Below are 17122 nucleotides of genomic sequence, written 5' to 3'. Positions count from 1 at the left end.
TTTTAATCCCTTTTATCACCATACCCTTGCCTGCTGTCCATCTCACAACATGTCTGACCACTTCAGATTTTTGCTTCATGCTTGTTTGTTATATTAGATTAACCACACACAAGTCGGAAGTAGGTTTATTTGAATATTTTTATGTCAATATTTGACATTGTGGAAGAAATGACGTTCAGATTTTCTCAAAACTCTCTTTATTTTTCAGCATTAGCATGCAGTGAACACGTACTGGAACTTCTTTGAAAACTGTAAAATATCGTCTAACCTAAACTCAGTGAGTGAAGTTTAGACGATATTTTACAGTTTCACTCGCTTACTGAGTGTAGGCACAGTGACGACAGATGTGGGAAAGTATTCCTCACGATGAATAACACTGTTATATTCACGAGGAGTGCCACAAAACTTGCAAAAACTTAACCCGTAACACAAGTACAACACTATAAAATTCACAGCCCCTACCACCATTACAGGCAAATCCAGGAGCGTAGCCAGTTTCGCTGGTGGGTTAGAACCCCCCCCCCCCCAAATGTTTACAAAAAGAAAATAAACAGAAACTAACAATAAAGTAAATAAACATTCAGAGACATAATTGTAAAACCAACAGATCTCTTGAATCTATTTTCTAAAAAGCCTCAAAAGTTGGATTTTGGATTATAAACTGAACATACCATTCGCTGTAAAACTGTTGACCTTGATTATTTTGTTCTTGTTCTGTATTTTAATGTAAAATTTTGTAGTATACTACAATCTGACTATCAACATAATTCACTTGTATCAGTGACATTATAATGTCAGGTGATGCATCCGCGCACCACACATGCACATTTATTATGTTCTATCAGCATTTTGTACTTATACCACTCCCCTCCAATTGCTTGATCCTGGCTACGCTACTGGGCAAACCCATGGGTGTACACCAACAAAATACAAAATTTTTGTACTTCGCGCTTGATTCTGTCTGCATGCTGGGAACCTAAATATTTTCCATTGTGTATTGAAAAAGAAATCCTGTACATTTACCATCAATGAATACCCTCAAAAACTTTATACATACTGAGATCCAAAAATATATACTTTAATTCTAATTATCTTAATTAAAAAAAGCTCTATTTTTATTAACAAGACAAAGTGCAAATGGCTGTACTCTTAATATATTGATATTTTTCATTGTAGCCTCTGGTGCGTGGTGCTGAACACTTCAAGTGTTAACTAATACAACTAACATGCCTTACCCAAGCTAGCTGGCCTGTGGCCGTAAGACGCTGTGAATCTCGAGGGTTGCCTACTCCCACCCACAGGACTAGGAGTCTTCAAGTGCATGCATCAACACGGCGACTTCAGTTTCGCTGGGGTAGCTCTCATTCTTTCTAGCAAGGAGATTGCTGAACTGCTGTAGAACGAGCAGATTGTCGAGACAGCTGCTCTTAGCTTGATTTGGCTGTTTGCAGTTTTTTAAACTTGATAAAAAATGTTCTAAGAAATAATTAGAAAATGTAAATACAAAATTCTTTGCCCCTGTAGAGCTGAGATAGATGGGGTTAAGAGCACATCACTGTATTTTGGAGATAGCTGGGTTGTGTTATTGCAGGCGTACACAGTGGAATATCAGAATTAAGGAGATCAATCAAGAAATGTCAGATATTTCCGTTATATTAGAAGAAAAACTGTACGTTATGGAAGTTATGCAAAATGTAATTTCTTACTTCTATTTTTGCTGTATGAGGAATAATGACAGAGATATTTGTTATTACTTCATTTTTCACAAGTTCCGAGTTGATTTGTGATGGTTATTTATTTGTTCTTTCAGCTTGCCTTTTTCCTTTTGAAGCCCATGGGCAATATGTGCACCTGGATATGAGATGATAATGAGGTAGGCTGTCAACACAAAGACTTGTCCTGTTGAATAACACCCAAGGGGTCTGCTCAAGGCTTAACGTCGCCAGCCGACAGACAAATCACCATCAACAGCGTTATTTGGGCACACTCCATACGAACACTGCAGAGAGATTTGGAGTTGAGTTCAGTCTTTTAGCACATACCGTAATCTAGTGATTAGAAATTTTATACCACCACCTCTCTTACCTTTGAATTCAGGATGCCAGTGGTCTGCCATCTGAGTCAATCGGCCTGGCCTACTTCACCTGAATTGCAGGAGAAACTGAAAGACTTTTTGAAGATTGAGGGTGTTGGCCAAAGATATAAAAAGGTGGAAAATACATAGTGTAGGCCAGGCATGTTAAGGTCACAATTCTGCATGCATGAGAAACAGGTGTTATGAGCGCTGGCCCAGGATGTTATCAGATAGTGCAAGCCTGGAGGGGTGTACATAACCCTGATGTAGTTTATAAACTTCATAGTTAAGTCCGAATTGACCTCCAATCGACTTAATTTGAGATAGAGTTTCCTCCTATTCAATACTTTATTTGCCCTAAATTACGTAGGACTAACACAAATTTTAGGACATGTTTCATCTTAATGTAACACAACTAACTGTGATACTCCATATAATATATGTATATCATGTAAGGACATAATGACATTCGTTCAGGAAGGTGTTAATACCAATATAGTTGGTCTGTTATTGGACATTATAAATTTTCCAGCTGACGAGCCCAAATTAGCAGACTGGGGCAAAATGCTGGTAACCAGGAATGAGTAGCTGGAAAATTTATAATGTCCAATAACGGACCAACTATATTGGTATTATAAATTTACTCATTCAAGACAATTATTTCAGGTTCCCTATGGGAATCAGCATCTGTATCATCAGCATGGAGTTTGCATAAAATGTGCAATATAACATGCTTTCTAATCGCCGTTCACCAGGCAAAAAAGTAGATTACTTTAAAGGTTGCAATGAACTATAAAATAAAACGTATTTGTGCCCTGTGGACAGTTATGAAGCTGAATATAGCCGAATACTCTGCCGCTAGTACATTGCTTTTGTAGCAAAAGTGATGTTTCTTATAGACTTGAAAGAAAACAGGCTACGATAAAAGTATTGTAAGAAAATTAGCGCAGAGTCAAGATCATGGTGATGTCAAGAGAGGAAAGACAAGGGAAAGGCATTGTGAAAAATGGTAGTCAAAGCCTTGAAATTATTGACAGTTTCAAATACATAGGAAGTGAATTAATTTGGATATTTTCATCTGGGAGCTGACTTCCTTCTTACAGAATATTGTTGATCGCAAGTATGAGGTCACTGCATTAGCTTTACGACACCTCGATTCAATCTCACTTACTATATTACCATCCTGGGAGAACACTCAACCTAAATACTTGAAATTATCGACCTGTTCTAGCTTTGTATCACCAATATGACATTCAATTCTGTTGAATTTCTTACCTATTGACATCAATTTAGTCTTCGAGAGGCTAATTTTCATACCATACTCATTGCACCTATTTTCAAGTTCCAAGATATTAGACTGCAGGGTTTCGGCACAATCTGTAATTAAGACCAAGTCGTAAGCATAGGCCAGACTGCTTACTACATTTCCACCTAACTGAATCCCTCCCTGCTATTTTATACCTTTCAGCAGATGATCCATGTAAACTACGAACAGCAAAGGAGAAAGATTACAGCCTTGTCTAACCCCTGTAAGTACCCTGAACCAAGAACTCATTCTATCATCAATTCTCACTGAAGCCCAATTGTCAACATAAATGCCTTTGATTGATTTTAATAATCTACCTTTAATTCCATAGTCCCCCAGTATAGCGAACATCTTTTCTCTCGGTACCCTGTCATAAGCTTTCTCTAGATCTACGAAACATAAACACAACTGCCTATTCCTCTCGTAGCATTTTTCAATTACCTGGCGCATACTGAAAATCTGATCCTGACAGCCTCTCTGTGGTCTGAAACCACACTGGTTTTCATCCAACTCCCTCTCAATGACTGATCGCACCCTCCCTTCCAAGATGCCAGTGAATACTTTGCCTGGTATACTAATTAATGAGATACCTCGATAGTTGTTGCAGTCCTTCCTGTTCCCTTGCTTATAGGTAGGTGCAGTTACTGCTTTTGTCCAATCTGAAGGTACCTTACTAACACTCCATGCTAATCTTACTATTCTATGAAGCCATTTCATCCCTGCCTTCCCACTATACTTCACCATTTCAGGTCTAATTTCATCTATTCCTGATGCTTTATAACAATGGAGTTTATTTACCATCCTTTCCACTTCCTCAAGCATAATTTCACCAACATCATTTTCCTCCTCCCCATGAGTTTGGCTGTTCGCAACACCACCATGATGATTTCCTTTTACGTTGAGAAGATGTTCAAAATATTCCCTCCACCTCTCCAGTGATTCCCTGGGATCTGAATTACTTTAAAAACTGTTCATTTCCTTTTTCCCTCCCTTCCTAAGATTCTTTATTACTATCCAGAAAGGTTTCCCTGCTGCTTGACCTAGCCTTTCCAGGTTATTACCAAAATATTCCCATGATGACTTTTTGGATTCAACAACTATTTGTTTCGCTCTATGTACATCTATGTACAAATCCCTGTCTGCCTCAGCCCTTGTTTAGAGCCATTTTTGATAAGCCTTCTTTTTACGTTTACAAGCTGCTCTCACTTCATCATTCCACCAAGATGTTCGCCTTTTCCCATCTTTCACACAGTTGTTTCTAGGCATTCCCTTGCTGTTTCTACTACAGCATCCCTGTATGCCACCCATTTTCTATATCCTGAGCCTGCTTACTGTCCACTGTTCGAAACTTCTCACTAATCATATCCATGTACTTCTGTCTAATTTCCTCGTCCTGGAGATTTTCTACCCTTATTCGTTTGCAGACAGATTTCACTTTCTCTATCCTAGGCCTAGAAATACTTAGTTCAATACAGATCAGATGGTGGTCTGTATCATCGAAAAATCCCTGGAAAACTGGTACATTCCTAACAAATTTCCTGAATTCAAAGTCAATTAAGATGTAGTCTATTATGGATCTGGGACCCCTAGCCTCCCATGTGAAGCGGTGAATAGCCCTATGCTTGAAGAATGTATTCGTAACAGCTAAACCCATACTAGCACATAAGTCCAGCAAACACTTCCCATTCCCATTAGCTTCTATATCTTCCCCACATTTACCAATCACCCTTTTGTATCCTTCAGTTCTATTCCCAACTCTCGTGTTGAAATCGCCCATTAGCACTATTCTATCCTTGCTGCTGACCCTGACCACGATGTCACTCAATGCTTCATAAAACTTGTCAACTTCATCCTCATCTGCACCCTCACATGGTGAATACACGGAGATAATTCTAGTCCTAATTCCTCCAACTGACAAATCTACCCACATCATTCGCTCATTTACATGCCTAACAGAAATTATGTTGCGTGCAATGGTATTCCTGATAAAGACTCTGCCCTTCTCCTTCTAACACCCGTCAAGTACACTTTATAATCTCCTATCTCTTCCTCGTTATCTCCCCTTATCTGAATATCACTCCTAGCACATCCAGATGCATCCTCTTTGCTGACTCAGCCAGTTCTACTTTCTTTCTTCCATAAACCCCATTAATATTGATAGCTCCTCATCGAATTCCATTTCATTCGCCAAGTTGTTTCCAAGGAGTCCCTCGCCTGTCAAATGGAAGTGGGACTCCGTTACTCCCATAGGTCCGAGGCTTGCTTAAAATATTCTGAGCTCGGTAAATTCATGAAGCAGGATGCTACCCTACTTGCACATAGTCCAAGTGAGGATCTCTCCTCTAACGGGTTATGGACCACCGGTAAATTGTATAGTCCTAGCCGCCTGAGCACAAGGAGGGCCATGGCTCAGAATATGTCCGAAATGCCCACTCCCATTCCATAGCAACTGGTATCCCGGCTCTCAGGACCACTTACTAGGCCACTCAGCCGTTGCCCATGGTTCACGAACTAGGACGTGACTACAGTAACCCATACCATGAACCATCAGAAAGTAATCGATTACTGATTTTATTCTCCTCTCACCCCAGCCATATCTTGTCATTTTCCTGCTGTTTTTCTTCCAAAACCATGTGTTGCTCACAATCATTCCATTCCTCTCACAAAACTGAACTGTTTTCTCCCCTTCGTCATTCCTTTTCCATACCCATATGGTCTGATTACTTCGTCCCTGGAAAGGCAAAGTATCGTAAGCAACATTTTTGTCAAAATTGAGGTTACAATGTTTATACATCAGTCAGACTTCACTGCACATGCTGGCAAAGTATTGTAAGCTTGAAATGAATGTAAAGGGTAAAAACAATAAGAAAGAAATTATCGTAACCACCATCAGTAATATACAGAACACCAGGTTATCATAAGCACCAGTTATTACATCTTAAGCACCTGAGTTAGAATCTTGTATTTTGCACACAGGTTATCGTATGCAACAAGTTTTAATTCTGGAGGGAACATGAGATGCTTCAGTTTCATTGTTCATGACTGTTGTCGGTCATTGCTGTAGTACATGTTTTATAACTGCCTCAAATCAATTTTGCACTTGAAACATAAGGCAAAGCTTGCTGCCTGACCTATCGCACATTGTTGACAGCTAGTATACCAGTGAAATGCAGAAGAGGGACAGAAAGGGAAGTGAAGAGAAGGTAGTGCTTCTTGTAACAAACTCGACTGAGCAAGTACGGTCAGCAGCTAAACAAATCGGTTCATTGTCCGTATGTATTCCTACTGTTCGTGCATGAAGTGGATTATGCCGCTGAAAATTCTAAACTGAAGTTACAAGATATGAGAATCATTCCGTATTGACGGTTTTCACTTTACAAAGGTGAAAAATGAGAGTATCCTCCTAATTCAATACATAAATATTCCGTCATTAGACGGAGTAAACAAATTCAAACATGTTTCGGCTCGTTTGAGCCATCTTCAGTGAAAAATGAGGGGAGTTTGAAATAATTTACATAATATAAGTTGAAAAAATGCTAAAAATTAGGAGAATACTCTCATTTTTCACCTTTGTAAACTGAAGTTTACGACAACAAAAGGAGAAATGCAAGAGATTGTTCAGTGTTCATAGTTTTATGAATGAGGAAGCTGAGGACAGAAAGAATAAAACACAAGAACAGTAGGCCTATAGAAGGGAAATGTTAAAAGTACAACAAAAAATAGCAGATTCAACAAAAGTGTTTTAAAAGAATTTTAACTGAGCAAGATGGCCTTGCGGTTACAGCTGTGAGCTTACATTTGGGAGGTAGTGGGTTTGAATCCCACTGTCGGCAGCCCTGAAGATGGTTTCCCATAGTTTTCACACAAGGCAAATGCTGGGCCTGTACCTTACTTAAGGTCACAGTCACTACCTTCCCAATCCTCGTCGTTTCCTCTCTCTCAGCTGCCAAAAAATGTCTATTATTTCGAAATGTCACTTAGTCAAATAACGTTTTCTCTTAGATTACACTTCACTGGATAGATGGAAATACATTATAAAACTGTTAAAATGATATTTATAACATCATTTTGAATGTTTAAAAATAATTTAAGGTGCGAAATTCCTCGATTTGTGACGTTAAACCAGTAGCACAAAATTAATAAATAGTAGAACAGAGACAGCAAGAGACTGAAGAAGCTTCATTTGGTACACCAGAAAAAAAGACGGAAAGGGAAAAAAAACGTGTAATGGATTTTTAAGATTTCAACGCACAATCCTTGAATTTTACGTTCTTCGTAAAACAACTCCGTCAATATCTAAATTACAATCTGTTTCAGCAGAGAGGATTGGTTTCAGAGAAGGTTGTATCAGTTTGAGAAGTATTGTCAAAGAGTTAGACTTCAACTGGAAGAAGATTAGAAATAACAGAAGGGTTTTGATTGAGGTCAGCTGCACCGGGCCTCTTTGGAGGCCACACACCATTACACTACAGTACTTATCTTGTGAATAAATTTGTGACTGAGTTACTCCGGAAACTGGGTGTACTTCTGATGACTGATGGGTGATATCCAATGAGGAGATTAGCAGGTGAAACAACGGGTGTCTAAACATTATTTACGACTCCAAACACATTGATCTGTTACCACAAACAGATGAGGAGAACTGATAAAAATGTTATTTTCTAAATATTGTACTGTAATCAATGTAATTTCCACCATCATTCTCTTATTGTAGTGTAGTAAGTCAATTTTCCTGTTGTGTTTTATCTACATTTCTTAATACAATAATTTTAGAAAATCTCTTATTATTCTCATGCCTAATAGTCCTTCAAATCAGTCCCTCCAAAATATCGCAAGTGCTACAAAAGCTATCGCAAGAAGACCAGTTCGTTAAACAGTGCACTCAATAATGACCACCAAACAGTCTTGACATTCACAGCTTTAAAAGAAGTTCCTTTTCGCTATGATTAATTAACACATAACCAAATATATGACAATAAACCTCTCCTGCGAACCATGTGACCTTGCCACGGTGGGGAGGCTTGCGTGTCCCAATGAAGCAGATAGCCGAGCCACAGGTGCAACCATATTGGATGGGTATCTGTTGAGAGACCAGACTAAGGAATGGTTCATTGAAAGGGGGGTAGCAGCCTTTCGGAAGTTGCAAGGGTTGCAGTCTAGATGATTGACTGATATGGCCTTGTAATAATACTCAATATGGCTTAGCTCTGTTGATACTGCTACACGGCTGAAAGCAACGGGAAACTACAGCCGTAACTAACTCCCGAGGACATGCAGCTCTCTCTATATGAATGCTGTACTGATGATGGCTTCCTCCCGGGTAAAATATTCTGGAGGTAAACTAGTCCCCCATTCGGATCTCCAGGTGGGGACTACACAAGAGGGAGCGATCATCAGGAAGATGGATACTGACATTCTGCGAGTTGGAGCATGGAATGTTAGAAGTTTGAATCGTTGTGGTAGGTTAGAGAATCTGAAAAGGGAGATGGATAGACTAAAGTTAGATGTAGTTGGTATAAGCGAAGTACGTTGGCAGGAAGAACAGGCTTTTTGGTCAGGCGATTACCGAATTATCAACACAAAATCAAACAGGGGAAATGCAGGAGTTGGTTTAATAATGAATAAGAAAATAGGGCAGCGGGTAAGCTACTTTTTTTTTTTTTTTTTTTTTTTTTTTGGTAGGGGCTTTACGTCGCACCGACACAGATAGGTCTTATGGCGACGATGGGATAGGAAAGGCCTAGGAGTTGGAAGGAAGCGGCCGTGGCCTTAATTAAGGTACAGCCCCAGCATTTGCCTGGTGTGAAAATGGGAAACCACGGAAAACCATTTTCAGGGCTGCCGATAGTGGGATTCGAACCTACTATCTCCCGGATGCAAGCTCACAGCCGCGAGCCTCTACGCGCAGGTAAGCTACTATGACCAGCATAGTGAAAGAATTATTGTCATCAAGATAGACACCAAACCAATGCCCACCACAATAGTGCAGGTCTATATGCCTACTAGTTCAGAGGATGATGAGGAAATCGAAAAAAATATATGAAGAGATAGAAGATTTAATACAATATGTAAAAGGTGACGAGAATCTAATTGTGATGGGAAACTGGAATGCAGTGGTAGGCCAAGGAAGAGAAGGTAATACAGTAGGAGAATACGGACTGGGACAAAGGAACGAAAGAGGAAGTCGGCTGGTTGAATTCTGAACCGATCATAATGTAGTCCTTGCCAATACTTGGTTCAAACACCAAAACGACGGCTGTATACGTGGACGAGACCTGGAGACACTGGAAGGTATCAAATAGACTTCATTATGATTTGGCAGAGATTCAGAAACCAGGTGTTGGATTGCAAAACTTTCCCAGGAGCAGACGTGGACTCTGACCACAACTTGTTGGTCATGAAATGCCATCTGAAGAAATTGAAAGAATGCAAAAAAGATGGGATCTAGACAAGTCGAAAGAAAAGAGTGTGAGGGATTGTTTCAAGGAACATGTTGCACAAGGGCTAAATGAAAAGGCTGAAGGAAACACAGTAGAGGAATAGTGGATAGTCATGAAAAATGAAGTCAGTAGGGTTGCTGAAGAAATGTTAGGAAGGAAGAAGGAAGAAAAGAACAACTAAGAATTAGTGGAAAACTCAGGAGATACTAGACCTGATTGATGAACAATGAAAATACAAGAATGCTAGAAATGAAGAGGGCAGAAAAGAATACAGGCTATTAAAGAATGAAGTGGATAGAAAGTGCAAGGTAGCTAAGGAAGAATGGCTGAAGAAGAAGTGCAAGGATGTCAAAGGTTGTATGGTCCTGGGAAAGGTAGATACTGCATACAAGAAAATCAAGGAAACCTTTGAAGAAAGGAAATCTAGATGTATGAATATTAAGAGCTCAAATGGAAAGCCACTTCTAGGGAAAGAAGACAAAGCAGAAAGATGGCAGGAACATATCCAGCAGCTGTATCAAGGTAAAGATGTAGATAATATGGTTCTGGAACAAGAAGAGGTAGTTGATGCTGATGAAATAGGAGACGCAATTTTGAGGTCAGAGTTTGACAGAGCTGTGACTGGCCTAAGTAGTAACAAGGCATCTGGAATTGATGCCATTCCCTCTGAATTACTGACTGCCTTAGGAGAAACCAGCATGGCAAGGTTATTCCATTTAGTGTGTAAGATGTATGAGACAGGAGAAGTCCCATCCGATTTTTGGCAGAATGTTGTTATACCTATTCCCAAGAAAGCCAGTGCTGACAGGTGTAAAAACTACTGCACCATTAGTTTAGTATCTCATGCCTGCAAAATTTTAACACACATTATTTACAGAAGAATGGAAAAACAAGTTGAAGCTGAGTTGGGAGAAGATCAGTTTGGCTTCAGAAGAAATGTAGGAACACGTGAAACAATCCTGACTTTACGTCTGATCTTAGAGGATCGAATCAAGAAGGACAAGCCCACGTACATTCGTAGATCTAGAAAAGGCATTCGATAATGTTGATTGGACCAAGCTATTCACGATTCTGAAGGTGATTGGGATCAGATACCGAGAACAAAGCATTATCTACAATCTGTATAAAAATCAGTCTGCAGTGATAAGAATCAAGGGCTTTGAAAAAGAAGCAGCAATCCAGAAAGGAGTGAGGCAAGGTTGCAGTTTGTCTCCCCTCCTTTTCAGTGTTTACATAGAACAGGCAGTAAAGGGAATCACAATGCAAGGAGAGGAAATCAAAACCTTGGGATTTGCCGATGATATTGTTATTTTATCTGAGTCTGCAGAAGATCCCGAGAAGATGCTGAATGGTATGGATGAAGTCTTGGGTAAGGAGTACAAGATGAAAATAAATAAGACAAAAACAAAAGTAATGGAGTGCAGTCGAACGAAAGCAGGTGATGCAGGAAATATTAAATTAGGAAATGAAGTCTTAAAGGAAGTTACTTTGGTAGTAAAATAACTAACGATGGCAGAAGTAAAGAGGACATAAAATGCAGACTAGCACATACAAGGAAGAGCTTTCTTAAGAAAAGGAATTTGCTCTCTTCAAACATTGATATAGGAATTAGAAAGATGTTTTTGAAGATTTTCATGTGGAGAGTGGCATTGTATGGAAGTGAAACATGGATGATAACTAGCTCAGAAAGAAAGAGAATAGAAGCTTTTGAAATGTGGTGTTACAGAAGAATGCTGAAGGTGAGATGGATAGATCGAATCACGAATGAAGTGATACTGAATCGAATTGGTGAGAGGAGATCGATTTGGCTAAATTTGATGAGAAGAAGAGATAGAATGATAGGACACATCTTAAGACACCCAGGACTTATTCAGTTGGTTTTTGAAGGAAGTGTAGGTGGTAAGAACAGTAGTGGTAGACCAAGGTATGAATATGACAAGCACATTAGAGCAGATGTATGATGCAATAGTTACGTAGAAATGAAAAGGTTAGCACAGGATACGGTGACATGGAGAGCTGCATCAAACCAGTCTATGGACTGATGACTCAAACAACAACAACAACATGACAATAAGGTGAAAAATTTATTTCTGGAGTAGAATAAAAACAGAAACTGCCTAAACTGTAAGTATTCGACTCGATAATTGTTTTTATCATCTCCTATAAAATTCATATTTTATTGCGTACGATACTTTGCCTTTCCAGGGACGCCTTCTTCTTCTTATACTTCCTTGTCTTTTATTTCCTACCTGTGCATTTAAGTCTCCCATTATAATCACTCCCATATCAGTTGAATCTTTTCTAGTTTCTCCAGGAATTTCTCAATATCCTCCCCTTTGTTCCCTGTCTGTGGTGCATACACTTGTATGAGGTCCTTCACTTCATTCCTCATTCTCAATCTAATTTTTATTATCCTATTGCTAATGTACTCTACCATATCCACATACTCCTCCAGCTGTTTTGAAATTATCATGCCCACTCCATTTTTCTGCTTCTCGGCCACCACTCCAGTATAATGTGTATCTTTTCCTATTCCTCTTATTTCCAATCCCCATTCCATTTAACTTTGCTCAACGCCATAATTTATATACCCTCTTTCTCCAGAATATCTACCACTTCTTCTGCCTTTCCTGTCAGGCTAATAAGGTTGCTTATTAATGATTGATTATGCCCACCTTCTCCATCAAAAATTGGGACGGTTTGTATCCGTTACTTATGGTAGGCAAGGGATACAATGGAAGTTTTTAGTGTCCGTAGCCTCAGGTGGTACGTACTGTAGTGTAGAATCTCATTAACATGAAACGGGAAACGAATACCTAATAGAATATATATCACTTTGCAATACAGTAGTAAATAAGTTTTTCCTTTTTAAATTGGTTTACCTTATCATACAATGTATATTTACTAGAATTGGGTACCATACATAATGAAATGGAAGGGTGAAACATGTCCTGCTTTATCAATTGTGAAATAATAATAATAATAATAATAATAATAATAATAATAATAATAATAATAATAATAATAATAATAATGGCGTATGGCCTCCAGAGAGATCTGGTGCGGATCTTTTTCTCGTAGACGGCCTATTAGGTGACCTGCATGTTTGTGAATATACAGGCCCTACCTAAGATGGTTTTGAATGCTGAATTCGCTACATACACCCAGCCCCTAAGCCATTGGAATTAACCAATTAAGTTTAAAATCGCCGACCTGGCCGGAAATCGAATCCGGGACCCTCTGAACTGAAGGCCAGTATGCTGACCATTCAGCCAACGAGTCAGATAATTGTGAAATGAAAACCTACACCTTTTCTCCAGTCAGTCACCGGCTTAGGGATGGAATGAATGAAGCCCCCAACTTGCAGTGAGGATAGGAATTGTCCCGGCTGCCGAGGCCTGTCACACTCCCCTGGGGCAATGATTAATGAATGACAAATGAAATATACCGGGCGAGTTGGCCGTGCAGTTAGGGGCGTGCAGCTGTGAGCTTGCATCCTGGAGATAGTGGGTTCGAACCCCACTGTCGGCAGCCCTGAAGATTGTTTTCCGTGGTTTCCCATTTTCACACCAGGCAAATGCTGGGGCTGTACCTTAATTAAGGCCATGGCTGCTTCCTCCCCACTCCTAGCCATTTCCTATCCCATCATTGCCACAAGACCTATCTGTGTCGGTGCAACGTTAAGCCAATTGTTAAAAAAAAAAAAAAAAAAAAAAATAGATATTGGAGAGTGTTGCTGGAATGAAAGATGACAGGGAAAACCGGAGTACCTGGAGAAAAACCTGTCCTGCCTCTGCTTTGTCCAGCACAAATCTCACATGGAATGATCGGGATTTCAACCGTGGTATCTAGCGGTGAGAGGCCGGTGCGCTGCCGCCTGAGCCACGGAGGCCACTTTATCAATTGTATTGTGTAATGAAATTAATATATTTTCTAAGCCGCTGAAGATGCCCTCTCCAAAAAAAAAAAAAAAAAAAAAAGGATGAAACGTACTGCTTTATCAATTGTATTATATACGGTACCCAGTTCTTGTAAATATAGTATACATTGTATGATAAGGTGGACCTATTTAAAAATTATATTATATACAGAAGGTTTCATTAAACATACATTTTTTTACCTCTTTACAAAATTTTTCAGTGAGAAGTCGTTCTTTTATCTATGGTGAGAGTTCATTCCACAGCCGAGCAGAATGAATAAAGAAGCCACTTTGACAAGATGCTGTTCTTGCAGGTGGAGGGGAAAAGGACACACCTCGACTTTGAGTGAATGTTACCTGCAAGGGATTTTCTCAAAAAAGCAATATCTATTTGTTTATATAGGGTTGTTATGGGGGAGAGTGACCTGGCTGTATTTAAATAACCGTGTTGAGTGATCAGTCGTTCTGCTTGGCATTGAACTACCTCTTGTTTTGTCATGTCATGTTCTCTGCTGTAGTGGGGTGAGAGGAAGGAAGCCCATACAACAGTATTGGCTGTACTAATGCCATATAGGCTGTTTGAACTGCTTTCTTTCTAGCTCCCAGTAGAGATCCTATGATTGTATGCTTTGCACATTATTTCTTCAACATGCTTGTAATATTTAAAAATTGCTGCAAATATGAATGCCAAGTAATTTTATTGAGGTGTAAGGTATCAAGTTATTACCACACTATGAAATTTGATGTTGTGATGGTGTTCTAGTTCTAGTTAAGGGGATATATTTACACTTCTGTGCATACAGGCTCTCTCATATAAACTCACACCATCGAGCAGCGTTTCTACTGTCCGAGACCTAAGCAGCTGTACAGGAGGCACACGCATAGCTCTTGACCTTGTAAGGAGCGTGCATGTGTTCGACCTAGCATCACTTGTGAGTGTGAAGCTCAGCTGTTAACATAGAGAGACAGTTATCATTGCAACACGGTATTTTCGTATGTAAAAGTTATTTTAAGTACGAGTCGGCTCAGTGGGTATGCGATGCGTTTGTTCAGCAATTTCCTGCACAGATTCACGTAATTGTAAACAAATTTCAAACTACTGGCTCAGTGCTTAATAAAAAATGTGGACGCACACAAACAGTTATAACAGAGGAAACGCTAGATGACATTGGTGCGAATCTTGAATGATCACTGAATAAATCACTCACAAACTTAGCACAACCTGTAGGGGTTTTGATTTCTTCTGCACAGAGAGCTACAAAGCTGTTACGCATCAAACCGTATAGGTTTACATGGCCTCATTGCTTAAAACCTGCTGATCCAGCCACAAGAGCGAGATATTGTGAGTAGTGAAATGAAATGAAATGGCGTATGGCTTCTAGTGCCGGGAGTGTCCGAAGACAAGTTCGGCTCGCCAGATACAGGTCTTTTGATTTGACTCCCATAGGCGACCTGCGCATTTGATGAGGATGAAATGATGATGGAGACGATACATACACCCAGCCCCTATGCCAGAGAAAATAACCAATTATGGTTAAAATTCCCAACCCTGCCGGGAATCGAATCCGGGACCCATTGACCAAAGGCCAACACGCTAACCATTTAGCCATGGAGCCGGACATTGTGAGTGGTATCTTGCATCACTGAATGATCATTTATTCGACTTACAGCTTGTGTTCTTTTTGGATGAGGCCTGTTTATATCTTAATGGTCATGTGAACAATCGTAACTCTCGCTACTGGTGCGCAGAAAATCTTAGTGGTGTTGAGTAAGTCCTCATTATGAAGGACGACACTTCCAGCATCTTTTATAAGGTAAGTAAGTTCGGCTGAGGCAGCTGCCATAGCGCAGAGTACAAACACCGTGCGTTCGGTCTGGACTTATAAGAGAGACAGTGTACACTTCTAGGGGTAGGTTGGTGGGACTCTGGCATTCATAATGAACACATCATTTTGTGATTCAAATTCTTATAATTTTATTAAAAACCACCTATTCAATACATAATAAGTTGATGAGGACTTACATCTTTATTAAATTGTTAATATGGTACATGTTTCGCTCCTTTTTGTTAGCATCATCAGCCAATTATCATTTACCCAAGGTTTGATAAGATCGTGAACATATTCTATTGAGCTAAAATATGCTTTGTAAGCATGAGTGACAAATCTTATAGTATTTTACAAATCTTATACAATAAAAATTATGGTTTTAAGTTAAAACACATTTGTCTAAAATCTTAGTGTTAACATTGTCCTTTAAATTTATTGACGAAACTCATCTGTTGAACATCCTATTTAAAATCATTAAAAAAAAAAAATCTTTTGAGATCTGGCTAACTGTATGGATTCAGTATTACTTGACTTGTGTAATTGTTATTGAACCTTTGTTAACTATATTAATGATTTTATGCAGTTGATAATTGCCTATATTATGAACACATATCTTATTCTCGATGTTATTGGAGTAACACTTGTACAATATGTGTTGGCATTAATCCTATATTGTCAATACGTCAGTATTGTTTCTGAACAAACTTGTTGGTGAAATGAAAACATTGTAATGTGAAGTAGAATTTGAATGAACACCGTACATTTCCAAATTGAGCTTGTTCATATATGCTTCCTGTTGCTGCGTAATTGTCTAGTGTTACTCACAGCCTCTTGAGAACTACTTGTTGTTCCATTTGCACTCCTTGTATTATATATAATTTATAACCTGCAACGAATACATCACTTGCCCATATGCAATACAACGTAAGATTTGCATGATTTACCTTTCGCTGTAATGTCATTTATGTTGTGGAGCAATGTTATATCCAAAGTTGGAAAATTGTAAAATAAAGGTAGGTAAATGCTACTTATTTTTTTGCTATATTTTATGTATTCAAGGCTGCTGGACTCAAATGAGTTCTTAGTCATACTACTAACTGACTTAATACCAGTGCTGGTGGTATTTATCACTCAGTTTTCTTGTTTTAAGTGTATAATAAAGTTGTTCTGATAGTTGGCATTTTACTGCTCTCTAGTTATGGAGCTTGTGACCAACATCAAGTCTGAACTGGAGTGGGAAGAGCATTCAGAAGAGATTCTGTCCCAGGTACGTAAATTATTGAGAATATTTTTTCTCTCTTTATGAACTTCACTTGCTGTTGAAAGAGTTCATATTCTTCTGTAATACAGTATTTTAAATTTTGTTCCTTTTGCAAGGTGGGGATTGTTATTGCCTTGGTGGTTCAGTGGTAGACTGTCTGACTATGATGCCAGATGAGGTAGTAGAGTTTTGGTGGACCGTAAAATATTAAGGGACTCCCATGTCATCACTAGCGAACTCACTGCCATGTAATGTGAAATAAAAGCTAAAGGTTTCCACCTATTCAATACTAT

General features: G+C 39.1%; 1 protein-coding gene across 2 annotated transcripts in view; it reads left to right on the top strand.

Moving 5' to 3' along the window:
* The window catches only part of LOC136856859 (zinc finger protein 83), a 214685-nt gene that overhangs the window by 140675 nt on the left and 56888 nt on the right, over positions 1-17122 (top strand). For both annotated transcript variants that reach the window (XM_068225189.1, XM_068225190.1), the window contains exon 2: positions 16765-16835. In XM_068225189.1, coding sequence (XP_068081290.1) covers positions 16765-16835 — 71 coding nt within the window. The remainder of the gene's footprint in view (positions 1-16764; positions 16836-17122) is intronic.

The sequence above is a fragment of the Anabrus simplex genome, chromosome 1 (assembly GCF_040414725.1).
Source record: "Anabrus simplex isolate iqAnaSimp1 chromosome 1, ASM4041472v1, whole genome shotgun sequence".
NCBI lineage: Eukaryota > Metazoa > Arthropoda > Insecta > Orthoptera > Tettigoniidae > Anabrus > Anabrus simplex.
The sequence above is the reverse complement of the archived record's forward strand: the minus strand, read 5'-3'. Positions and strand labels throughout refer to the sequence as shown.